The 17,018-nt window shown below is 40.2% G+C and overlaps 2 protein-coding genes across 4 annotated transcripts; one reads left to right on the top strand and one right to left on the bottom strand.

Annotated features, from left to right (window-relative positions):
* Nucleotides 1–1,056: 1,056 nt before the first annotated feature.
* On the bottom strand, nucleotides 1,057–16,181 carry LOC107225869 (phospholipid-transporting ATPase IF). 3 transcript variants are annotated; one of them, XM_046732446.1, is made up of 19 exons: nucleotides 15,633–16,181; nucleotides 7,421–7,525; nucleotides 7,074–7,328; nucleotides 6,860–7,012; nucleotides 6,478–6,773; nucleotides 6,189–6,403; nucleotides 5,826–6,112; nucleotides 5,560–5,739; nucleotides 5,048–5,195; nucleotides 4,831–4,973; nucleotides 4,407–4,646; nucleotides 4,099–4,241; nucleotides 3,771–3,930; nucleotides 2,787–3,095; nucleotides 2,513–2,699; nucleotides 2,290–2,435; nucleotides 2,059–2,162; nucleotides 1,683–1,902; nucleotides 1,057–1,601 (listed from the first exon to the last, which is right to left on the bottom strand). In XM_046732446.1, the coding sequence occupies exons 1-19, from the start codon at nucleotides 15,633–15,635 to the stop codon at nucleotides 1,524–1,526; spliced, it is 3,372 nt and encodes a 1,123-aa protein (XP_046588402.1). In that variant the 5' UTR covers nucleotides 15,636–16,181; the 3' UTR covers nucleotides 1,057–1,523. The 3 variants fall into 3 exon arrangements, with proteins under 3 accessions (XP_046588402.1, XP_046588401.1, XP_046588400.1); XM_046732445.1 differs by lacking the exon at nucleotides 15,633–16,181 and adding an exon at nucleotides 13,528–13,660 and having other exon boundaries at nucleotides 1,057–1,606; XM_046732444.1 differs by lacking the exon at nucleotides 15,633–16,181 and adding an exon at nucleotides 13,528–13,660.
* On the top strand, nucleotides 11,724–13,365 carry LOC124293096 (2-oxoglutarate dehydrogenase, mitochondrial-like). Its single transcript, XM_046732448.1, has 4 exons — nucleotides 11,724–11,835; nucleotides 12,126–12,446; nucleotides 12,537–12,821; nucleotides 12,910–13,365. Exons 2-4 carry the CDS (start codon nucleotides 12,207–12,209, stop codon nucleotides 13,111–13,113), a joined length of 729 nt encoding a protein of 242 aa, XP_046588404.1. The 5' UTR covers nucleotides 11,724–11,835; nucleotides 12,126–12,206; the 3' UTR covers nucleotides 13,114–13,365.
* Nucleotides 16,182–17,018: the final 837 nt, after the last annotated feature.

Below are 17,018 nucleotides of genomic sequence, written 5' to 3'. Positions count from 1 at the left end.
GGAACTCAGAAATCGCAGCGAAAAGAGCGTAGGACCAACAGGAGAGAAATGGCGTGCGAAAAAGCACCTGCTGAAAAATGTCGAAAATTCAGGTTCTAAATTTTTGGCCGTAACTTTTGATGCGTTGATCGCAGCGTACTGTGACTGCGCCCAATCGATTTCTCTCGCAAAAATACGTCCGATCAGTGCTACAATTATTCGATTCCAGCACTTTTCAAAATCGCGAAAATTTTCGCCAAAAACACAAATGGGTTAGCCTTACTTTTTTTTTGGGCAAAAAACTTTTGGTCTCAGATTTGATTCAAACGACCCTCATCCGACCAATTGGACCCTCAGGAACTCAGAAATCGCAGCGACAAGAGCGTAGGACCAACAGGAGAGAAATGGCGAGCGAAAAAGCACCTGCTGAAAAATGTCGAAAATTCAGGTTCTAGTTTTTTGGCTGTAACTTTTAGTGCGTTGATCGCAGCGTATTGGGACTGCGCCCAATCGATTTCTCTCGCAAAATTACGCCTGATCGGTGCTACAATCAATTGATTCCAGCACTCTTCAAAATCGCGAAAATTTTCGCCAAAAACACAAAGGGGTTAGCCTTACTTTTTTTCTGGGCTAAAAACTTCTGGTCTCAGATTCGATTTAAACGACCCTCATCTGACCAATGGGACCCTCAGGAACTCAGAAATCGCAGCGAAAAGAGCGTAGGACCACCAGGAGAGAAATGGCGAGCGAAAAAGCATCCGCTGAAAAATGCCGAAAACACAGGTTCTCGTTTTTTGGCCGTAACTTTTGATCCGCTGCTCGCACCGCATCGGGACTGCGCTGAGTCGATTTGTCTCGCAAAATTACTTTGGAATAGTGCCAGAAAGACCTCATTCCAGCACTTCCCAAAATCGCGAAAATTTTTGCCAAAAATGCGAAGGGGTTAGCCTTGCTTTCTTCTTCACTTTTGGAGCCAAAAATTTATGGTCACAGATTCGACTAGGAGGAACACTAGGTGAAGGGGGACGAGGATTTCTGCACGGTGAGTATAACATTTTTACAACACTTGCAGGCAATTGTAATTATATTGTATTTAATATTTTTTAGACTTGTCATGTTCACAATAAATTATTCCAATTCATTTTCCGTGCGAGCCCAAACTCAGTAGCTATCAATGAGGCAATAAAATTTCTGTAATCCTCTCATAATTTTCTGGTAATCTTCTTGGTAATTCAATATGAAACAAAAATTTTCTTACGACAGCCTATAAATAAAATGAATTTGAGCATGTCCTTTATAACTTATAGAATAATATTTCCACCGAGTTACACTCTTTTAATCACTCTATTTCGTTACAATGTCGAAAAAAATGAAACATTTCGTCCTCAGATTGATAAAAAAATTCATATTTGTACGTTATGATTTATGCATTTGTCCTCATTTTTATAAAAATTAGTGTACAAGATATAAGTTGGGCAACTTGGTTTTGGTGTATTTTTTCACGTGAGGCAGAGCGTAATCAAGCTGTTGAGAATCACCTCTCGTTACCAGGTGTTCGAATTGTTTATTTCATTTTGGTGAATGAGAGTTTGTACTTCTGCGTGGAAAAATTCAGTAGTCGCCTTCCCTGAAACACGTAGGGAAACTCAATCCATTGCTGCTTTTTTATTCTGCCACGCTGTAAACCAGTAATTTGAACTTACGATTCCAACATTTCCATTGCCGTTGGACAAATCGTCGATTTCCGATTTCTGACTCTTGTGCAGATTCTTCCTTTGAACTCGCATTGGTCGATAACTGTTGTACAACACAATCGCATAATCCGGTAACAAACCGATTATCACTGTAACAGTTGTCAATAACCAGAACGTTATGGATAGGCACAACTTATTCATCACATAGACTATGTCTCCGTCGTAGACTCTGAAATAAAAAGATCAAGGTAAAGTCAATGTTTCCATTCCAGGCATCCCTCTAATAAAAGCTTCTAGAATGCGTGCATAGGATTCGAATGCATTTCGACAACCGCGTTATTATGTTTAAAAAATTTCAACAGCTGTGTGAAATTCTCATACTTACATTCCCAGCGATGAATAGACTAGCGAGAGTAGAATGAATGACAAACAAGATAATATTATGCTGACTACAAAAGGAACTGTCCAATACGTGCTGTGTAACAGAAGCTGAAAGAATATTTACACATGAATATCGGGGCTCAAAATAGACGAACTAAGTAATGTGCTCGTACAAAGTTTCCGAGCATTATAAACAAATATGAGTGTCTAGGATTTTTTTGCTCCCAGTTTTCACCTTAATATTAGACACCATAATAACGACGTAGTAAATCAAGGTACTGTAGGCCCAGTGACCACCTGGGGTATTGTCGTATAAAATAGTCGGATTGATGTACCAGTAACCGAAAGGCACGAAATACGATACTGATGCATGCCATATACCTTTAAAAAAAATACATCCGTACTTAAGACATTGCACATGTTTGGAAGCACATATTTTCAGTAGTATGCATCCTTACCACTGGCCATCCACAAACAAAACTGTTTTTTTGATAGCAAATAATTTCTTTTGTACAGTTTATACAATTGAGGAAACTTTAACAGATCATCTGCTACATGGTCCTGCTCCAATAAACCGTAAAGCAGTACGGGAATCGAAGTAAATATCACATTGTAACACATCAGATAAACACTGTCAAATAACACCTGGTGGAAAAAAATTAAACGTATAAAAAATACAACACATAAATCATCTTCGAAATTGTCGGAAAATAGGCAGTTGCATTGACAAACCTGAGTAGAAAATCCACTGTGTATGCCGAAGAATATTTGCGGCACGACCAGGGTTAAATTCTTGTAGAAAAAGTACTGTGTTAAAATGCTTATACGTATGTAGTACCAGTGTCCGTGTACCAAGAGAGCCCGTCGGAGGAACATAAATTTCGCGAAAGCAAAATCGGCGCTCATGGTCGCCTGACGTCCCTCCTTTCCCATAATGCCAATACCGACATGAGCTTGTTGGATCATTGACACATCGTTACCTCCGTCACCGATAGCTGCGGTAACCGGCCGATTGCCTGACTGCTTGATCAATTGCACCATCTGCAAGAAAAAGGATTAACGATTTTAATTGGCAACTCTGCGCATCTGATCAAATAATTTCGCGCCTCCTGGATTTTACCGCGACTGATAATTCTTGTTAGTGACAGACTTCACAGCCGGGTACTACAAGTACCCGAATTTCCTTTTGTACTAGCTATAGGTCTCACAGTCACCCTTCTCGATAGACTCAAAATAATAATAGTGGGTTCGGGGTCGATTTAACGATTAATAATATGGCCACCAGATATCAAACTGTACTTCAGGGTTTATTGGACAAGCTTTACATTCAATCAATCACTAATTATTCAACGCTTGTCTCAACTTGGGTAACTTTCTAACGTTTATCCGTTCAACACGGGTCTCATCGCGAACAGAACCGGAGTAGGCCTCAGGATGACGTGTACAGGTACCACCTCACCCCAAATCATCGGTCAGTACCTGTACTATTTTAACCGGGGGCTGCAAGCCGCGCTGGTTCCCCGACACGAAAACCACCCCGGGGTAGCTTAGCTACCCCGACAAGGCCAGCCCACGCGGCTACACCAATTTTGTGTGATTTGTAGCTTACTTAAGTAAATATAGAAAACCTAATCTCGAGGTCTTATGCGTTACGATTTTTAAGTGTAGATTTGATTAATTATAGCATAACCCCGTTCGAAAACATCGCCTACATACCTCACATTTTTGGAGAGGAGACATCCTGCAGCACACAACGGATTCGCAAGCCATCGTGACGCTTCGTAATAAGTCCGGACAGTCCCTGTATGCTGTTGTCATGCTTGCACCGTCCATTATCAACCCGAACTGCTTGTAAGGCTCCAATTCGAGTTTTCGTCTGAAAACGAAGGGTTAATTTTAGCGGAGAGATTTATTGTGTACAAGAGGCATGTTGCTGTTCAACTCATAGAACAGTCTCAAACTGAATAAGGAATTGGACCGATGTGACCAGTGCAAACAGTGAGGAATAAAAAGAAAGAAAATTTACAGCGTACAGCTGACTTACTCGAAACTGGTGAGTGCTACGCAACAGTTTTCTGCTGTGGCCTCACCCATTAGTCTCAATATCTCAGTTCCTTTTTTGAAATGACCGCAGAGGTAAGCAATATTCTCTGCAGTCTCGCCCTTATCCCCTGTTAAAACCCAGATCTGAGGACAGAAATAAAAATGAGAATAGGAGAAATTCTAAAAGATCACAAGAAAACAAAAACGGATACTTTAAAAATTTATTCGAAATATTAACTTTTTCTTAATAATCTTAGATTTAGATTGTTGCATTGCGATTTTTACTCGGAAAGTTATTCAAAAACCTACTTTAATCCCAGCTGCTCGTAAGGCTTCCAGCGTTTCCTGGACACCCTCCTGTAATCTGTCTTCGACGGCGGTAACACCAAGAAGCGTCAAGCCTTTTTCCACCGACCTGTAACACCGTTCTACGTGGGCAGCGCGTTCCGGGCCAATAATTTGTCTAGCCCGTTCCACACTGGTCATTAAGCGATCGTAATCAGATTTGGAAATTTTCTTGAACCCGACTACAAGCGTGCGCAAGCCTCGCTAGAATTGAAAAAGTAAGACAATCAAAGAACTAAACGACAACGAAGAAAAGAGTTACAACTGGAAAGTATTTACATTATCTTTCTTTTTCATTTTTCTTTTACTTTGAAAAAACGCTAAACAAGGTATTTAGAATTTGATTTCGGGTTTTGCATTATTTTCATCATGTCTTTAATTTTAATACCCCGGAAAAATCCTCGACGTGTTTGTTGGATTCCGCCACTTTGCCTTTTACGATTAACGGGTAAACTGATGCGTCAGCACCCTTGCAGTACAGCCATATGTCTCCAGCACCGTCTCGGACTACAACGGACATTCTCTTCCTTTCTAGAGAAGAATATACAGAGTATAGAATTTATCAATCACCATTCGAGCAAATCAGCTTATTGCAGCATACGGACCTGAAGTAAATTCAAACGTGTCCAGTTTCCTGAATTTTAGTACGTCATTGTTTATTCGTATCTCCATTTCGTCACCATTGTTCTTTTGCAATACCACTCCACATCTGGCGCTAGCTTCCACTAAAGCTTTTTCGTCCGCGGATGCTGCCTGCGAATGTTTGCAACTTATTTTTTGAAAAATTATAAATATATGTTCGCATAGAGAATGCACAATTTACAAGTAATTAATAAAAATCCCGACACATTATTAGTCCCGATAATATTTTTGTGGCATTTCAAAATATCCTCTATTTCTGGCAAGGCTGCAATTTTTTTTTCTCAATTTTTGCTCGCATCTTAGAGAAAGTTGCAATTATTTACCAAGAAAAAATTAAATCCTAAGAGTATAGTTGTGTATGGATTTAAAACTTCCTTCAGAAATTGAACTCTGTATGATGTGATCAAAGTATGAAAAACTTGTTACTGCATATTGTCTGAGATTTGCAGTACGATATTCAGTTTTATATGCTCACTTGATATTCCGGTAGATTGGGGTCCATGAGTAGCGAGCTGTTGACAACAGTAGTCTTTTTTTCCCGAAAACTTTTCCGGAATACAGACCGACGAGCTACTATACTGGCACGTTGGCTAGAAGGTGCTATGTGGACAACGTTGCAGAGGGTAATGCCAATCATGAAGTGCCAAATCTCTGGCTGCCATAGAACAGAAACGAAAGATTTTTACTTCCAAAAAAAAGGAATCACATCGTAATGAGCTTTTAGTGAAACGTTGGTCTTACCTTCCACACGGTGAGCTTTTCGGCATGAGTTTCATCGCCGTTCTCGGGAAGCAAGTGAAGACTGCCGTCACAGTCTCGTTCCAAGTAAGTCCTTCCGTCTACCGAACACCGCCTGAATACCATCAGATTTTCAGTGAGTGTACCGGTCTTGTCAGTGAACAAATACTCAACCTGGCCGAGCTCCTCGTTTAAATCGGACGTATTAGCCAAAGCCGGTTGGTCCGATTCCTCGTCGTACATTTTAATGTCCCAGGCAAAGTAAAACGAACCAAGAAATTTTTGCATCTCTAAAATGTTAGAAATAACTCGTAACACTAACTCAAACTTCCGCGGTTACGGATGTCTTCAGGGTTCAACACTCACCAGCGGTCACATACAGGGATATTGGCACAATGTAATTGTAAAGAATCGCAAAGGCCAGGGCATCAACTATGAAGGTGTACGTAGTAATCGGGTCCGATGTTCCCAAGTATTCATCCCAGGTTGGATTCAACTCAAGGAGAGCTTTCGTTAGTGCTGAAGAGAAAATTAGGACCACCAGTAAAACGATAAATATAATGAGATATTTGTTGATGGATCTGTAAAGACAACGAAATAAAACGAATGAGAACTTGAGAAAATCACGAAATCAAAGTATACTCCATTCACTCACTTCTCCGCCGTCGAAAACTTGTTTGTTGTAATTTTCGAATTTAAAGAAAGTTTCGTATCTTGTCCGGTGTAAATCGCGCAGCCGATAACGTAAGCCGTGTCCTTTACTCTCGCTCCTCGTAGCAGCAGATTATCCACGGTAAGGAAGCCAGTGTTTCTTTCATCGCCATAATTTATCTCCATCTTACCATGAAAGTTGTAGAGGTCAGCCAATGGATGCTGACAAGTAATCGTTGCCTCCAGCGATACGATATCGGATATCGACGGGGTGGAAAGAACTCTGGGAACTTGCAAGGTCTGAAAGTGTACATTGAAAGTAGAGTAAGAATGTGACGATGATTTTCGAACCGCGAAATTAAATTTCGCATCTGTGCAGTGCTTACCTTAAGATTTGTCTCACCGTCGAGATTTGACGTAGTGACGTAGCAGCAACCAGTCGGATCGCTACTGAATAGAAGTACCAAATCACAGGGTACATCTTCGTCGCAATTCACCCTCACTAGATCCCCAACTACGACGTTTTCACAATAAATATCCTGCAGCAGAACCCAACAGATTATCACAATGAAATTGTGTGTGATCTACCGCGATTCTTACCTGAACATACGAGTTACGAATAACCGTAACGAGGGCACGGTTGACCCGTTGATCAGACCGATATCGAAGCCAATCTTCGTAGCCCTGTTTGCAGGCTGTTACTAAAATTACAAACATTAAGGGTAGAGAGCTGGTTAGTGGTGATACTGGTGACTCGATAGAGATTGCTATCAAGGCTGTGATGAGGAAATAGAAATTCGCCACTCGCCGGAACTGCTCGAACAAATTCTTTGGCAAGAAATTCCATAGTGTGTACTGAAACATTAGAAATTATTAGCGTGACGTGGAGTCTTGATGGTATAGTTTTTACCCTCAATCGTTTGACATCAGAAATACAAGTCACTTACTTTGTTTGTAGCGATTCGATTAACGGGATATTCTGTCTCCTTTGGATCGTTATCAGGTTTGATAAAGATCGTCCTATGCTCTGCGGGAGTTGATGATCCGCTCCCCTGAAAGGTATGAAAGATTCTGAATTACTTTCGTGAATTCAAGAGCAAAGCGTGGTTGGATGAGTTCGTCTGAAAATTACGTATAAGCAAATGTGAATACGTTACTCAAAGTAGTTTATTTTTGCTGACTGTAACTATCAATAATACTAATAACCAAATAACGTGAAAAGTCATCTGCTAATACGGTCTGAATTGCTGCGTCGTTGCAAACTTGCTTCACGTAACACCGGGAGTCGAAATATGGTAATACATTGTCCAAAAAGATACTGATAGGTTCTCCTACGTCTTCGAAAAAATATACATCTTCTTCGGCTCCGCTGGGGATGATTCAGCTGATTGCGATAATAATCGATCGATTCAATATTTGCCGAACCCAGCTGAGAGTTCGCCGTTTGCTCCATTTACTGGGCTTACAATCGATCTCTTTATAATAACTTATTCTAACGAAATACTAACATTTCAGGTTATTAATTACAACGGATAACGGACTATGCGTAGACGAGAATCTGGTTCTGATCCTGTTCCATCGGTGCATTCGACAAATGATTGTAGGTATTCGTATAATACGATTCCTCTGTTTTGACGAGCTTGAAGCAGTAGTCATGGTCAATCGGCGACGCGACACACAAGAGAGATTCTGTCCAACGATAGATCAAATTGACCTTTTTGCTTAAAGCGAGTGCACAAAAGTATTTTGCACAATGCGGGAAAAATTTATAAAATCGGTAATACTGTTCAATCTCAATGTTGACAGTGGTATACGATTGTTGTAACTCCAAAGACCGATTATTCAATGACGGGATGTATCACAAGGGCGAAAAGCTTTTCACATCGGTTAACCGCAGATCCGCCAAACCTCTGTTCAATTGTATAAACCGATTCAAAAAGAAATTCCTTGACGATTCTTTCATGAACATGAACAGCAGTCAGTACATTGACGACATGTACCAAGCTTGGCTCAAGGATGAAAAGTCTGTTCACGCTTCGTGGGCTTCCTACTTTAGACAGGCCGCCTCTGGTGCCCCACCAGATCAGCGATACTCTCGTCCCCCAATGCTGCGAGTCTCGTCTCGTGCCTCAGTGACCCCTGCTAATCTTCAAATCCAGCCTACTGAACGTGAGTAAGTTTATGGCCTCAAGGTATTGTAGGAAATCCTGCACAACCATGCACACTTTTGGTACAAAAAATTTGATTGAATATCGTATGAATCAGGAAAAATATCGCCAGAGTATAGTATTCGGAAAAAAAGCGATGCTGAACTACAAGGAAAGGACTACGTGGCTGGAACCCTCGATATTAGTGCAGCCGTGAGAGCTTATCAGGTATGAATGATCATAATGATGTAACGCTCGTTTGCCACTTGCTAGTCCGCGAGACTGCAAACTCTCTGGGATAGTCTAGACATGTTCTTTGCCATTTATATTTTCTGTCCGACACTTTTCGTTTTAATATACACAAGTTTTTATTTTTGCCTTTTGTGTCTTTACTGAACTACCTTTTTTTATATCTGAATAATTGTTTTTTGTCATTATTAATACCCTGTATCCCAATGCCATTTAGTCACATACATTATAATCTCCGCACAAGGAAATGTTTTATCAGTGATATCCTCCACCTACAGTCACGAGGACATCTGATAGCTGACATTGACCCATTGGGAATACAAAATCCTGAGTCTAAGCATTTGAAAGGAACGTCCAATCCAGCACCAGAGGTCGTTGTGCGGGCACACTTCAAAGGCATAACAGAAGTGGAAATGAACAAGGAGTTTTTCCTGGGTTCGAGCACGCACATCGCAGGAGAAAAACCAACCTTGCCGTTAAAAGATATCATCATGCGGCTGAATAACATTTACTGTGGTCATATCGGCCTTGAATATGCCTACATACCAGACTTTGCAGTGGTTCGTTGCTTCGTCTGTCACTTACTTAGTTAGTAATTTCTTTATTCCGAATATGTAACATGAGAAAACAAGAAGATCAGCTGCAACAACAATTGTCGCCATGTCAGAAACTCGTGTTAGTTGAATCTTCACTGAAAGCACGTCAGAATTTATTTTGTCATTGTTGGGAGTAATCATATAGAGCATTAGCAGAAATTATTTGTGATTATTATTGGATATTTGGAAGTTAATGTACCGAAACTGGCCTGAAGCTTATGACTTGATAGCGTATCGAGCTTCCGGTGATATGAAAAATCAGTGAAGTAATTCACGCTTGATTAAAATCAGTTAGATTGGCTGAGACACAAGTTTGAGATGCCAGGTATAATGAATATTAGTACGGAGCACAGGAAGTGGACCTGGAAGCAAGTGATGCGAGCTGTCTCTTTTGAGTCATTTCTGGCAAAAAAATTTGGCAGTGAGAAACGGTTTGGATTGGAAGGATGCGAGTCGTTCATTCCAGCAATGGCTGAATGTCTCGAAACGTCTTCTGAAAATGGTAAAATAAAAATGATCCATACAACGATAAAATAAATGACTTATAAGTAAAGTGAATTTAACTGCACTACCCGAATTGTATATTATCAGGAGTTGAGACAGTTGGGATAGGCCTAGCTCACCGAGGGCGTTTGAATACCTTGGTGAACATTTGTTTGAAGCCGATGAGACAACTCTTCACTCAATTCAATCCAATCGAATTGGAGGGCTCGGGCTCTGGTGACGTCAAATATCACCTTGGTACTTACAGTCAGAGACTATTGGACAGGTACTTTGACAATCTCGACAATTCATAAACTATGAATTTTTATAAAATAACCGTATTATTTAGAACAGAGAAAACGATAAGCGTTGCCATAATGCCGAATCCGTCTCATTTGGAAGCGGTGAATCCAGTGGTTGTAGGACGCATTCGAGCCGAGCAAGTAGCCAAAAATGATCAAAAAGGTTAATCGATTAAAATCCATGTCATCCGCATGTGCTGGATTTCGGGGGAAAATATACTCTCTGCTAATATATTCATACTATGTAAAAAGGAGCTCGGTCACTCGCGATATTGGTGCACGGAGATGCGGCCTACGCCGGACAAGGTATCTGCTTCGAAACTGCCCACTTTACAAGCCTTTCCGACTACTCGACTGGCGGTGTTTTGCATTTCGTCATCAACAATCAGGTGAGCTATGAGGAAGTCTATGTACGCGTATCAGCGACCGGTGAATCATCTCAATTCTGCTCATTTCATTAACAGATCGGATTCACAACTGACCCAAGGTACTCACGATCCAGTCCACACTGTACAGACGTCGCTCGTGTGGTTAACGCTCCCATATTTCACGTCCATGCTGATGACCCGGATGCAGTCGTATATTGTAGCAAAGTGGCAAGTGAATATAGGTAAATCCTTCTAACTTTACTTAATATTTTCCAAGGTGGCGTTATGGTTTATTATTTGATTTGACCAGGGCGAAATTTCACAATGATGTAGTAGTGGACATTGTTGGTTATCGTCGAAATGGCCACAACGAGATGGACGAGCCGATGCTGACCCAGCCACTTATGTACAAACGAATTAAAGAGCTTCCTAACGTTCTTGAAATCTACAGTAAAAAGCTACTCAGCGAGGGCATTTTTACGGAGGATGAGATGAAGGCGGTAATGAAGCTTGTCATCTGAATAAGCCACGATGTACACTGTGTACACAACGAATTTACCCTCAAAATAGTCTGAGCAAAGTCGAACATTGACATTACCCCCGAGTATGTTTCAGGAAAAAGAAAAGTTTCTACAGACTTGCGAAACGGAGTTTAAAAAGGCGCAGGAAATCACGACAATGCATATCAGTGACTGGCACGATACTCCGTGGTCTGATTTTTTCGAGAAACAAACTCCAAAAGCAAAAATTCCGCCCACTGGAATAGATTCTGAAGACATAAAAACCATCTGTATGGCAGTATCGACACCGCCAAAGGACATCGAGGTTCACAAGCAGGTACATACTTTGACCCATACCGTTAGGGAGTAGGAAATAAAAAATCAGACGGCGGCTAATTGCACCATAAGATAAAAGCACAATATACATTTTATCGTGATAGGTGATAAGAGTAATGGCCGGCCGGCTTGCTATGACGAAGGCTCGTCAAATTGACTGGGCTCTGTGCGAGTGCCTGGCGTTTGCAAGTTTACTGAAGGAAGGTCATCACGTCCGTCTATCCGGAGAGGATGTCGAGCGTGGCACCTTCTCTCACAGACAGCACATAATTCACGATCAGAGCAAGGACATGACATGGAAGAATATAATTCACAACATATTTCCGGGGCAAAGTCTTTATACTGTGTCAAATTCTTCTCTCTCGGAATACGGTGTCTGCGGTAAGTGTTCGCGCAAGAATGATGACTAATCTGCAGTCAGTCCTGAGTCTGCAAACTTTGATCTGTCATGTTTCTTCAAGACCTAGTCCAAAAATCTAACCTTGGTCTTTAAATCGGTTCAATGCGCAGGATTCGAGCTCGGTTATTCAGCCTACGATCATAATTCCTTAACGATATGGGAAGCTCAGTTTGGAGACTTTGCCAATACCTGTCAGGTGATACAGAACTCCGAATCTCAACATCAAGACAAACCCTACGACACTATCTTGCTTTCTATTTTTGACGTCCAGGTGATACTGGACTCGCTGTTATGCTCCGGACAGGCAAAGTGGGGCCGACAAGTCGGACTAGTTTTGCTACTCCCACATGGAATGGAAGGCCAAGGACCAGAGCATTCATCCGCGAGATTGGAACGCTTCCTCCAGTTATCCGACGACGACTGCACCTATCTACCTGGCGAGGAACTGGGTTCTAGCGCGACAGAAACGCCCGAGGAAATAATGACCCGACAGCTGTTCAACATAAATTGGATAGTCTGTAACCCGACAACTCCTGCCAACATGTTTCACCTCCTACGGCGGCAGATACTCATGCCATTCCGGAAGCCGCTAGTCAGTACCGCCTAAGAGAAGCTGAAACTCTGCTATTGTCTGCACGACTTATAAAGTGGAATTGTTATAATCGTGTTATGCTTTCTTCAGGTGGTAATGACTCCGAAATCATTGCTTCGACACCCAGAGGCCCGGTCAAGCTTTGACGAAATATCAACCGGCACTTCGTTTCAACCCGTGATCGGTGACATCACGGCGGACTCAAAGTCTGTTAAAAAAGTAATCCTCTGTTCGGGAAAGGTATACTATGACTTGGTTGTGCAGAGGGCTGAGAGGAAGCTGGATGATACGATAGCTGTCATACGCGTAGAGCAGCTTTGTCCGTTTCCCTACAACTTAGTGGCGGAGGAGGTTCGCAAGTATCCAAATGTTAAGGTGAATGAGCGTCAAGTGACCAGCGCCTCGTTTACAACATTAATTTCGTGCCGATCCAACGTGCCTTCATTCATATTTTGATATACAGTTATTAATGTGGGTCCAAGAAGAGCACAAGAATCAGGGTGGTTTTCACTTTGTGCGAGAACGGATTGCCCTCTCTTTGCATAAACACATTGATGATATAGCCTACGGCGGCAGAGCCACTTCGGCGTCTCCAGCTACCGGTAGCAAATTAATTTACCAAAAGGAATTTAACCAAATGATGGAAACAGCGATGGGCCTTGAATGAAATTGCAACGTTCAAGTAACTTTCCACTCTTTAAATTTGAATAAAAAATTTTTACTCACGGATTCATGAAAACGAACAATCATTTAATTCTGATTTTTAGAATCTAGGCAGAGACATGCAATCGGCAAACAAGTCAGACGTCAAAACCAGGCGAGATACCGTAATTTGCTAAATCATCAGTATATTGTACGGTATTAACCGTGTAGTTATAATTTAATCACAGTGATTATACACTTTTTTTTAATAATTATGTTCGTGTAGATGGCTTTTTAGTAATACGATGTGTGATTTGGTCGTGGCTACGTACAGATCGTAATCGACTCTCTGAAATGACTAATTCGGTTTGGGTATGATGTGAATTAATTTATGAATCGCTACCATGGAATGATTGTCAAGCACAGAATCAAAACTCACCAATAAACTAATGTACTCGGTATTTATGAACCAAACAACGTCACTGTCACTGCTATCCCACATTGAGCCTCGGCATCTCAACGTAGATTAACGAGCAAATAAGGAACTGAGTATCAGCTTCAATGACCACACTCGGAATTGAAAATGGTTGCAATATGTAAGCAAATAGGTTGTCTTTGAGAACAAATAACGTGCTAACGATAGCAGGCAGGAGAATACCCTGCTAAACGAATTTTCACACCTTGCCACGACGCTTTGATGCATCGCAGATATCTCATGGCCTGTCGAACAATGCCGTATCTTGTACTAAGTCTGATCAAGGGTAGAACTTGACACAAAAAAAAAAAATTGCATTTATGAGAGGCAGCAGAAAATTGATGTGCCAAATTATGCAAGTATGAAATTTGAATAACTAACTGCGATTAGCAACGATAAGTGGTAGTGACATTGACACTTTATCGCATGAGGATAGTTAAGAATCGTGAACGGAAATGAGAATGTTCATATCAGTAAGTTGGTTGATATTATACAATGTGTAGAAACCTAGATTTCGCACACGAATTACGTACGTACTTTAATTTTCAATCTTATTCTCGAAAAATTGAAAATGTTCGAATTAGCAGATTTTTTAGGATTGTTAGAATTACGCTTCAAGTATTCGATCGTTCAATCATCGTCGGCCTACGGCCTGTATATCGCAGCTGATATGAAATCTTTACGGTGGAATTATACTTTTTATTGTAAGTCTATACACTGCGCCGGTTTTATATCAACATTTGTTAAGAATGTTGTCATTTTTATCTGATTAATTAAAAATCAGTCAAACATATCTTAAGCAAAATGGAACTAAATATCACGTGAATTGACTATGAAAAATGAATTTTCTTGCCCGTATCAAAAGTTTCAAAACAATAGTTAGGCGTAGCATGTTTCGGTTTTATAAAAATTTGAATCGTTTCCGTTACTGCGGGATTACTCAAGTTTAAGGTATTAAGAAATTGTTCTGTTCATTTTCATCGACCAGAATTACTTTGGTAACAGTTATCTGTCTTCAAATAACTACTTGACCGTGATTATTTAGTTTCCTGGTATCTTTTTGCACGGTGTCGATGTGATGACGATGTTAGATTGCTCGTTGAATTTTAGCCATATTTTCTTTGCAAGCTAATGTGTACAGATAAGGACATGGATATGATATATATAAGTATAGGTGTGAAGATATTGACACGTGGATGTTGAGTCAAGGTTTCACGTGCCAGAACAATGATGCATCATTTACAAATTACGCGTAATGTGTCACTGAAAATCATGTGTTTTATTTTTATTTATGTACCAAGTTTCGAGGTCTGGACAAAAATATGTCGAGCGTACACCATTAGAGTAATATTAAAAACATGTGCATATACAGGGTGAGGAAAAAGTATGTAAAACCCTAATGTTTCGCGGGATTCGGTGGAAAAAAAATTACCAAGCTTGAATCTTAGGTCATTTTTAATAAAGTATTCAATGGTAACCTTTGATTTGACCTTGAATCTCATCTTCAGTCATTTTAAGATCGATTTTAACTTTTCAAATGGGAACCTCCATTTTTGGTGCGAGAATCGAAAACAGCGGGAAGTTTGAGAGTCAAGGTCAAAGCAATGGTCACCATTGATTCCCTCGTTAAAAATTAACTAAAACCTAATCTTGATCATTTTTTTTCATCGAACACCCCGATATTTCTAGGGCTTTCCATACCTTTACCTCACCATGTATGCATGGCATTGACTCATATTCTTGATTACTATCAGGGTGTGGAACGAGTCATTTTTATTATGATTCGAAAATCGTTCACGGAGATTGATAAGGCGTGAAAGATTTCGTGGACGAGATTTGCAATTTAGATAGCCGTAGATGATTAAATAATGTAGAATGTATCGAATCAAACGTAGAAAATCAAATAAGCTCTAAAGAAGCAAAGAAATTGGTAACGAAAAATAAATAATATGAATAGGCGGATGAGTATTGAAATACCTGTACATAACTATTCCAAATCTGCGGAATTTCAAAAATTTAGAAATTGCAATCATTATTGATAAAAATGGTGTATATCACAATGCACTTACCATTTGAACAGATGAGTGTTTCTAAGGCACCAACCTCGTTTTTTAATTTTTATAAGGGAATTATTTCCGGCACATTTCATTCGGAGTTAAATTAAAAATAAATAAATAAATAAATGATGAAAATAAACTCGTTGTTACTAGTCCCGTTTTCTTCTTCAACTACGCGTGTCCTACGAACTTAGTTTACAGTAAAACTGCATCTCTGATTTATCACACGTCGCAAACATAATTTATAATACGCTTCAGTTGGGTCAACTTTGCTTATTTGACTATTGATAATCGATTACGATCGTAACTTATTATTATCATGCAATGCGCGACTTTTAATTAATTCCTATATTGAGTCCATTGACCGAGACACAACACCAGGAATCAACTGTGTTGGGTGATGAAAAACTTTTTGAATCTGGTTGACAGTGAATCGATTGCTATTATCAACTAACGCGAGAGACAGAATTCTCACTCACGACCGTAACTAAGTTTCCTAATCTTTGGCTATCTAACGTCACGGTATACCCGCCCTGATAAGATTTGAATTTGTCGCTAGCTATTGGTCGGTGAGTTTAAGTTTTTTCGCCAACTGCATCCGTAGCTACGCCGAGCAGCCAGGTCACAACACAATTCCCGATGTAACACTATCACGAGGACTAATTTTCATGTTCTTATAATATTTGTAGAATCTACGTGTGCGCCAAACCAGATCCTGCCAGACTTCGACTGAGGAAATTTCATGGCGTACATCCAGTGTACTTCCGTCTGGTTATCTAGTTCCGAAGTAACCGCAAGTGTTACCATAAATTGCCTCGTTTCAAACGAGTGATTTAACTTACTAATTGAAATTCATCGAATATGAATTTAAGGAAATGGTCCGGAGAATTTGAGTCTCGTGAATCGTGTTATAGAAGATTGGTCGTATTCGTCATTTTATCATGATTAAATGTTGGGACTACGTGAACTTATTGTCGATATTCTTTCATTAATATACATTTTTAAATTGTGCATGTATGTACCTCCAAGGTATGCGATATATTTGACAGGTGGAAATGGATTGACTGTCGATCAAGAACACGGTCTTACATAGACCGTGATCAAGAAAAGAGATGTGACGCAGTTTATAACCACGTGACATCGTATAAATATCACGATAAGAGATCAACTGTGCATGATAAGTACAATTTAGATCCCACTTGCCCAGTAAACAATGTTTAATCTTTGTTATAAAACACAACGGAAATTTATCCCGAGCACTTGTGTTTGGTTCTTAAAGACACCTACGAATAGCTAAGGTTGGCTTTTACTCACAATTCATTTCCACGATACCGTTTGAAAATAGCCTGTGGGTAATCTTCAATTCCGCAATCACCATAAAGATCCCAAAAATCGGAA

The sequence above is a fragment of the Neodiprion lecontei genome, chromosome 2, assembly GCF_021901455.1.
Source record: "Neodiprion lecontei isolate iyNeoLeco1 chromosome 2, iyNeoLeco1.1, whole genome shotgun sequence".
In the NCBI taxonomy this organism is placed as follows: Eukaryota; Metazoa; Arthropoda; class Insecta; order Hymenoptera; family Diprionidae; genus Neodiprion; species Neodiprion lecontei.
The sequence above is the reverse complement of the archived record's forward strand: the minus strand, read 5'-3'. Positions and strand labels throughout refer to the sequence as shown.

Coding starts and splice junctions, on each gene's coding strand:
- LOC124293096 (XM_046732448.1), top strand. CDS start 12,207: ATGGAAGGCCAAGGACCAGAGCATTCATCCGCGAGATTGGAACGCTTC. Junction 12,447..12,536: donor TGCCATTCCGGAAGCCGCTA/GTCAGTACCGCC, acceptor TGCTTTCTTCAG/GTGGTAATGACTCCGAAATC. Junction 12,822..12,909: donor GCAAGTATCCAAATGTTAAG/GTGAATGAGCGT, acceptor TTTGATATACAG/TTATTAATGTGGGTCCAAGA.
- LOC107225869 (XM_046732444.1), bottom strand. CDS start 13,590: ATGTGGGATAGCAGTGACAGTGACGTTGTTTGGTTCATAAATACCGAG. Junction 4,647..4,830: donor ACGTCGAGGATTTTTCCGGG/GTATTAAAATTA, acceptor TTTCAATTCTAG/CGAGGCTTGCGCACGCTTGT. Junction 3,096..3,770: donor CTCCTCTCCAAAAATGTGAG/GTATGTAGGCGA, acceptor TTTTTCTTGCAG/ATGGTGCAATTGATCAAGCA.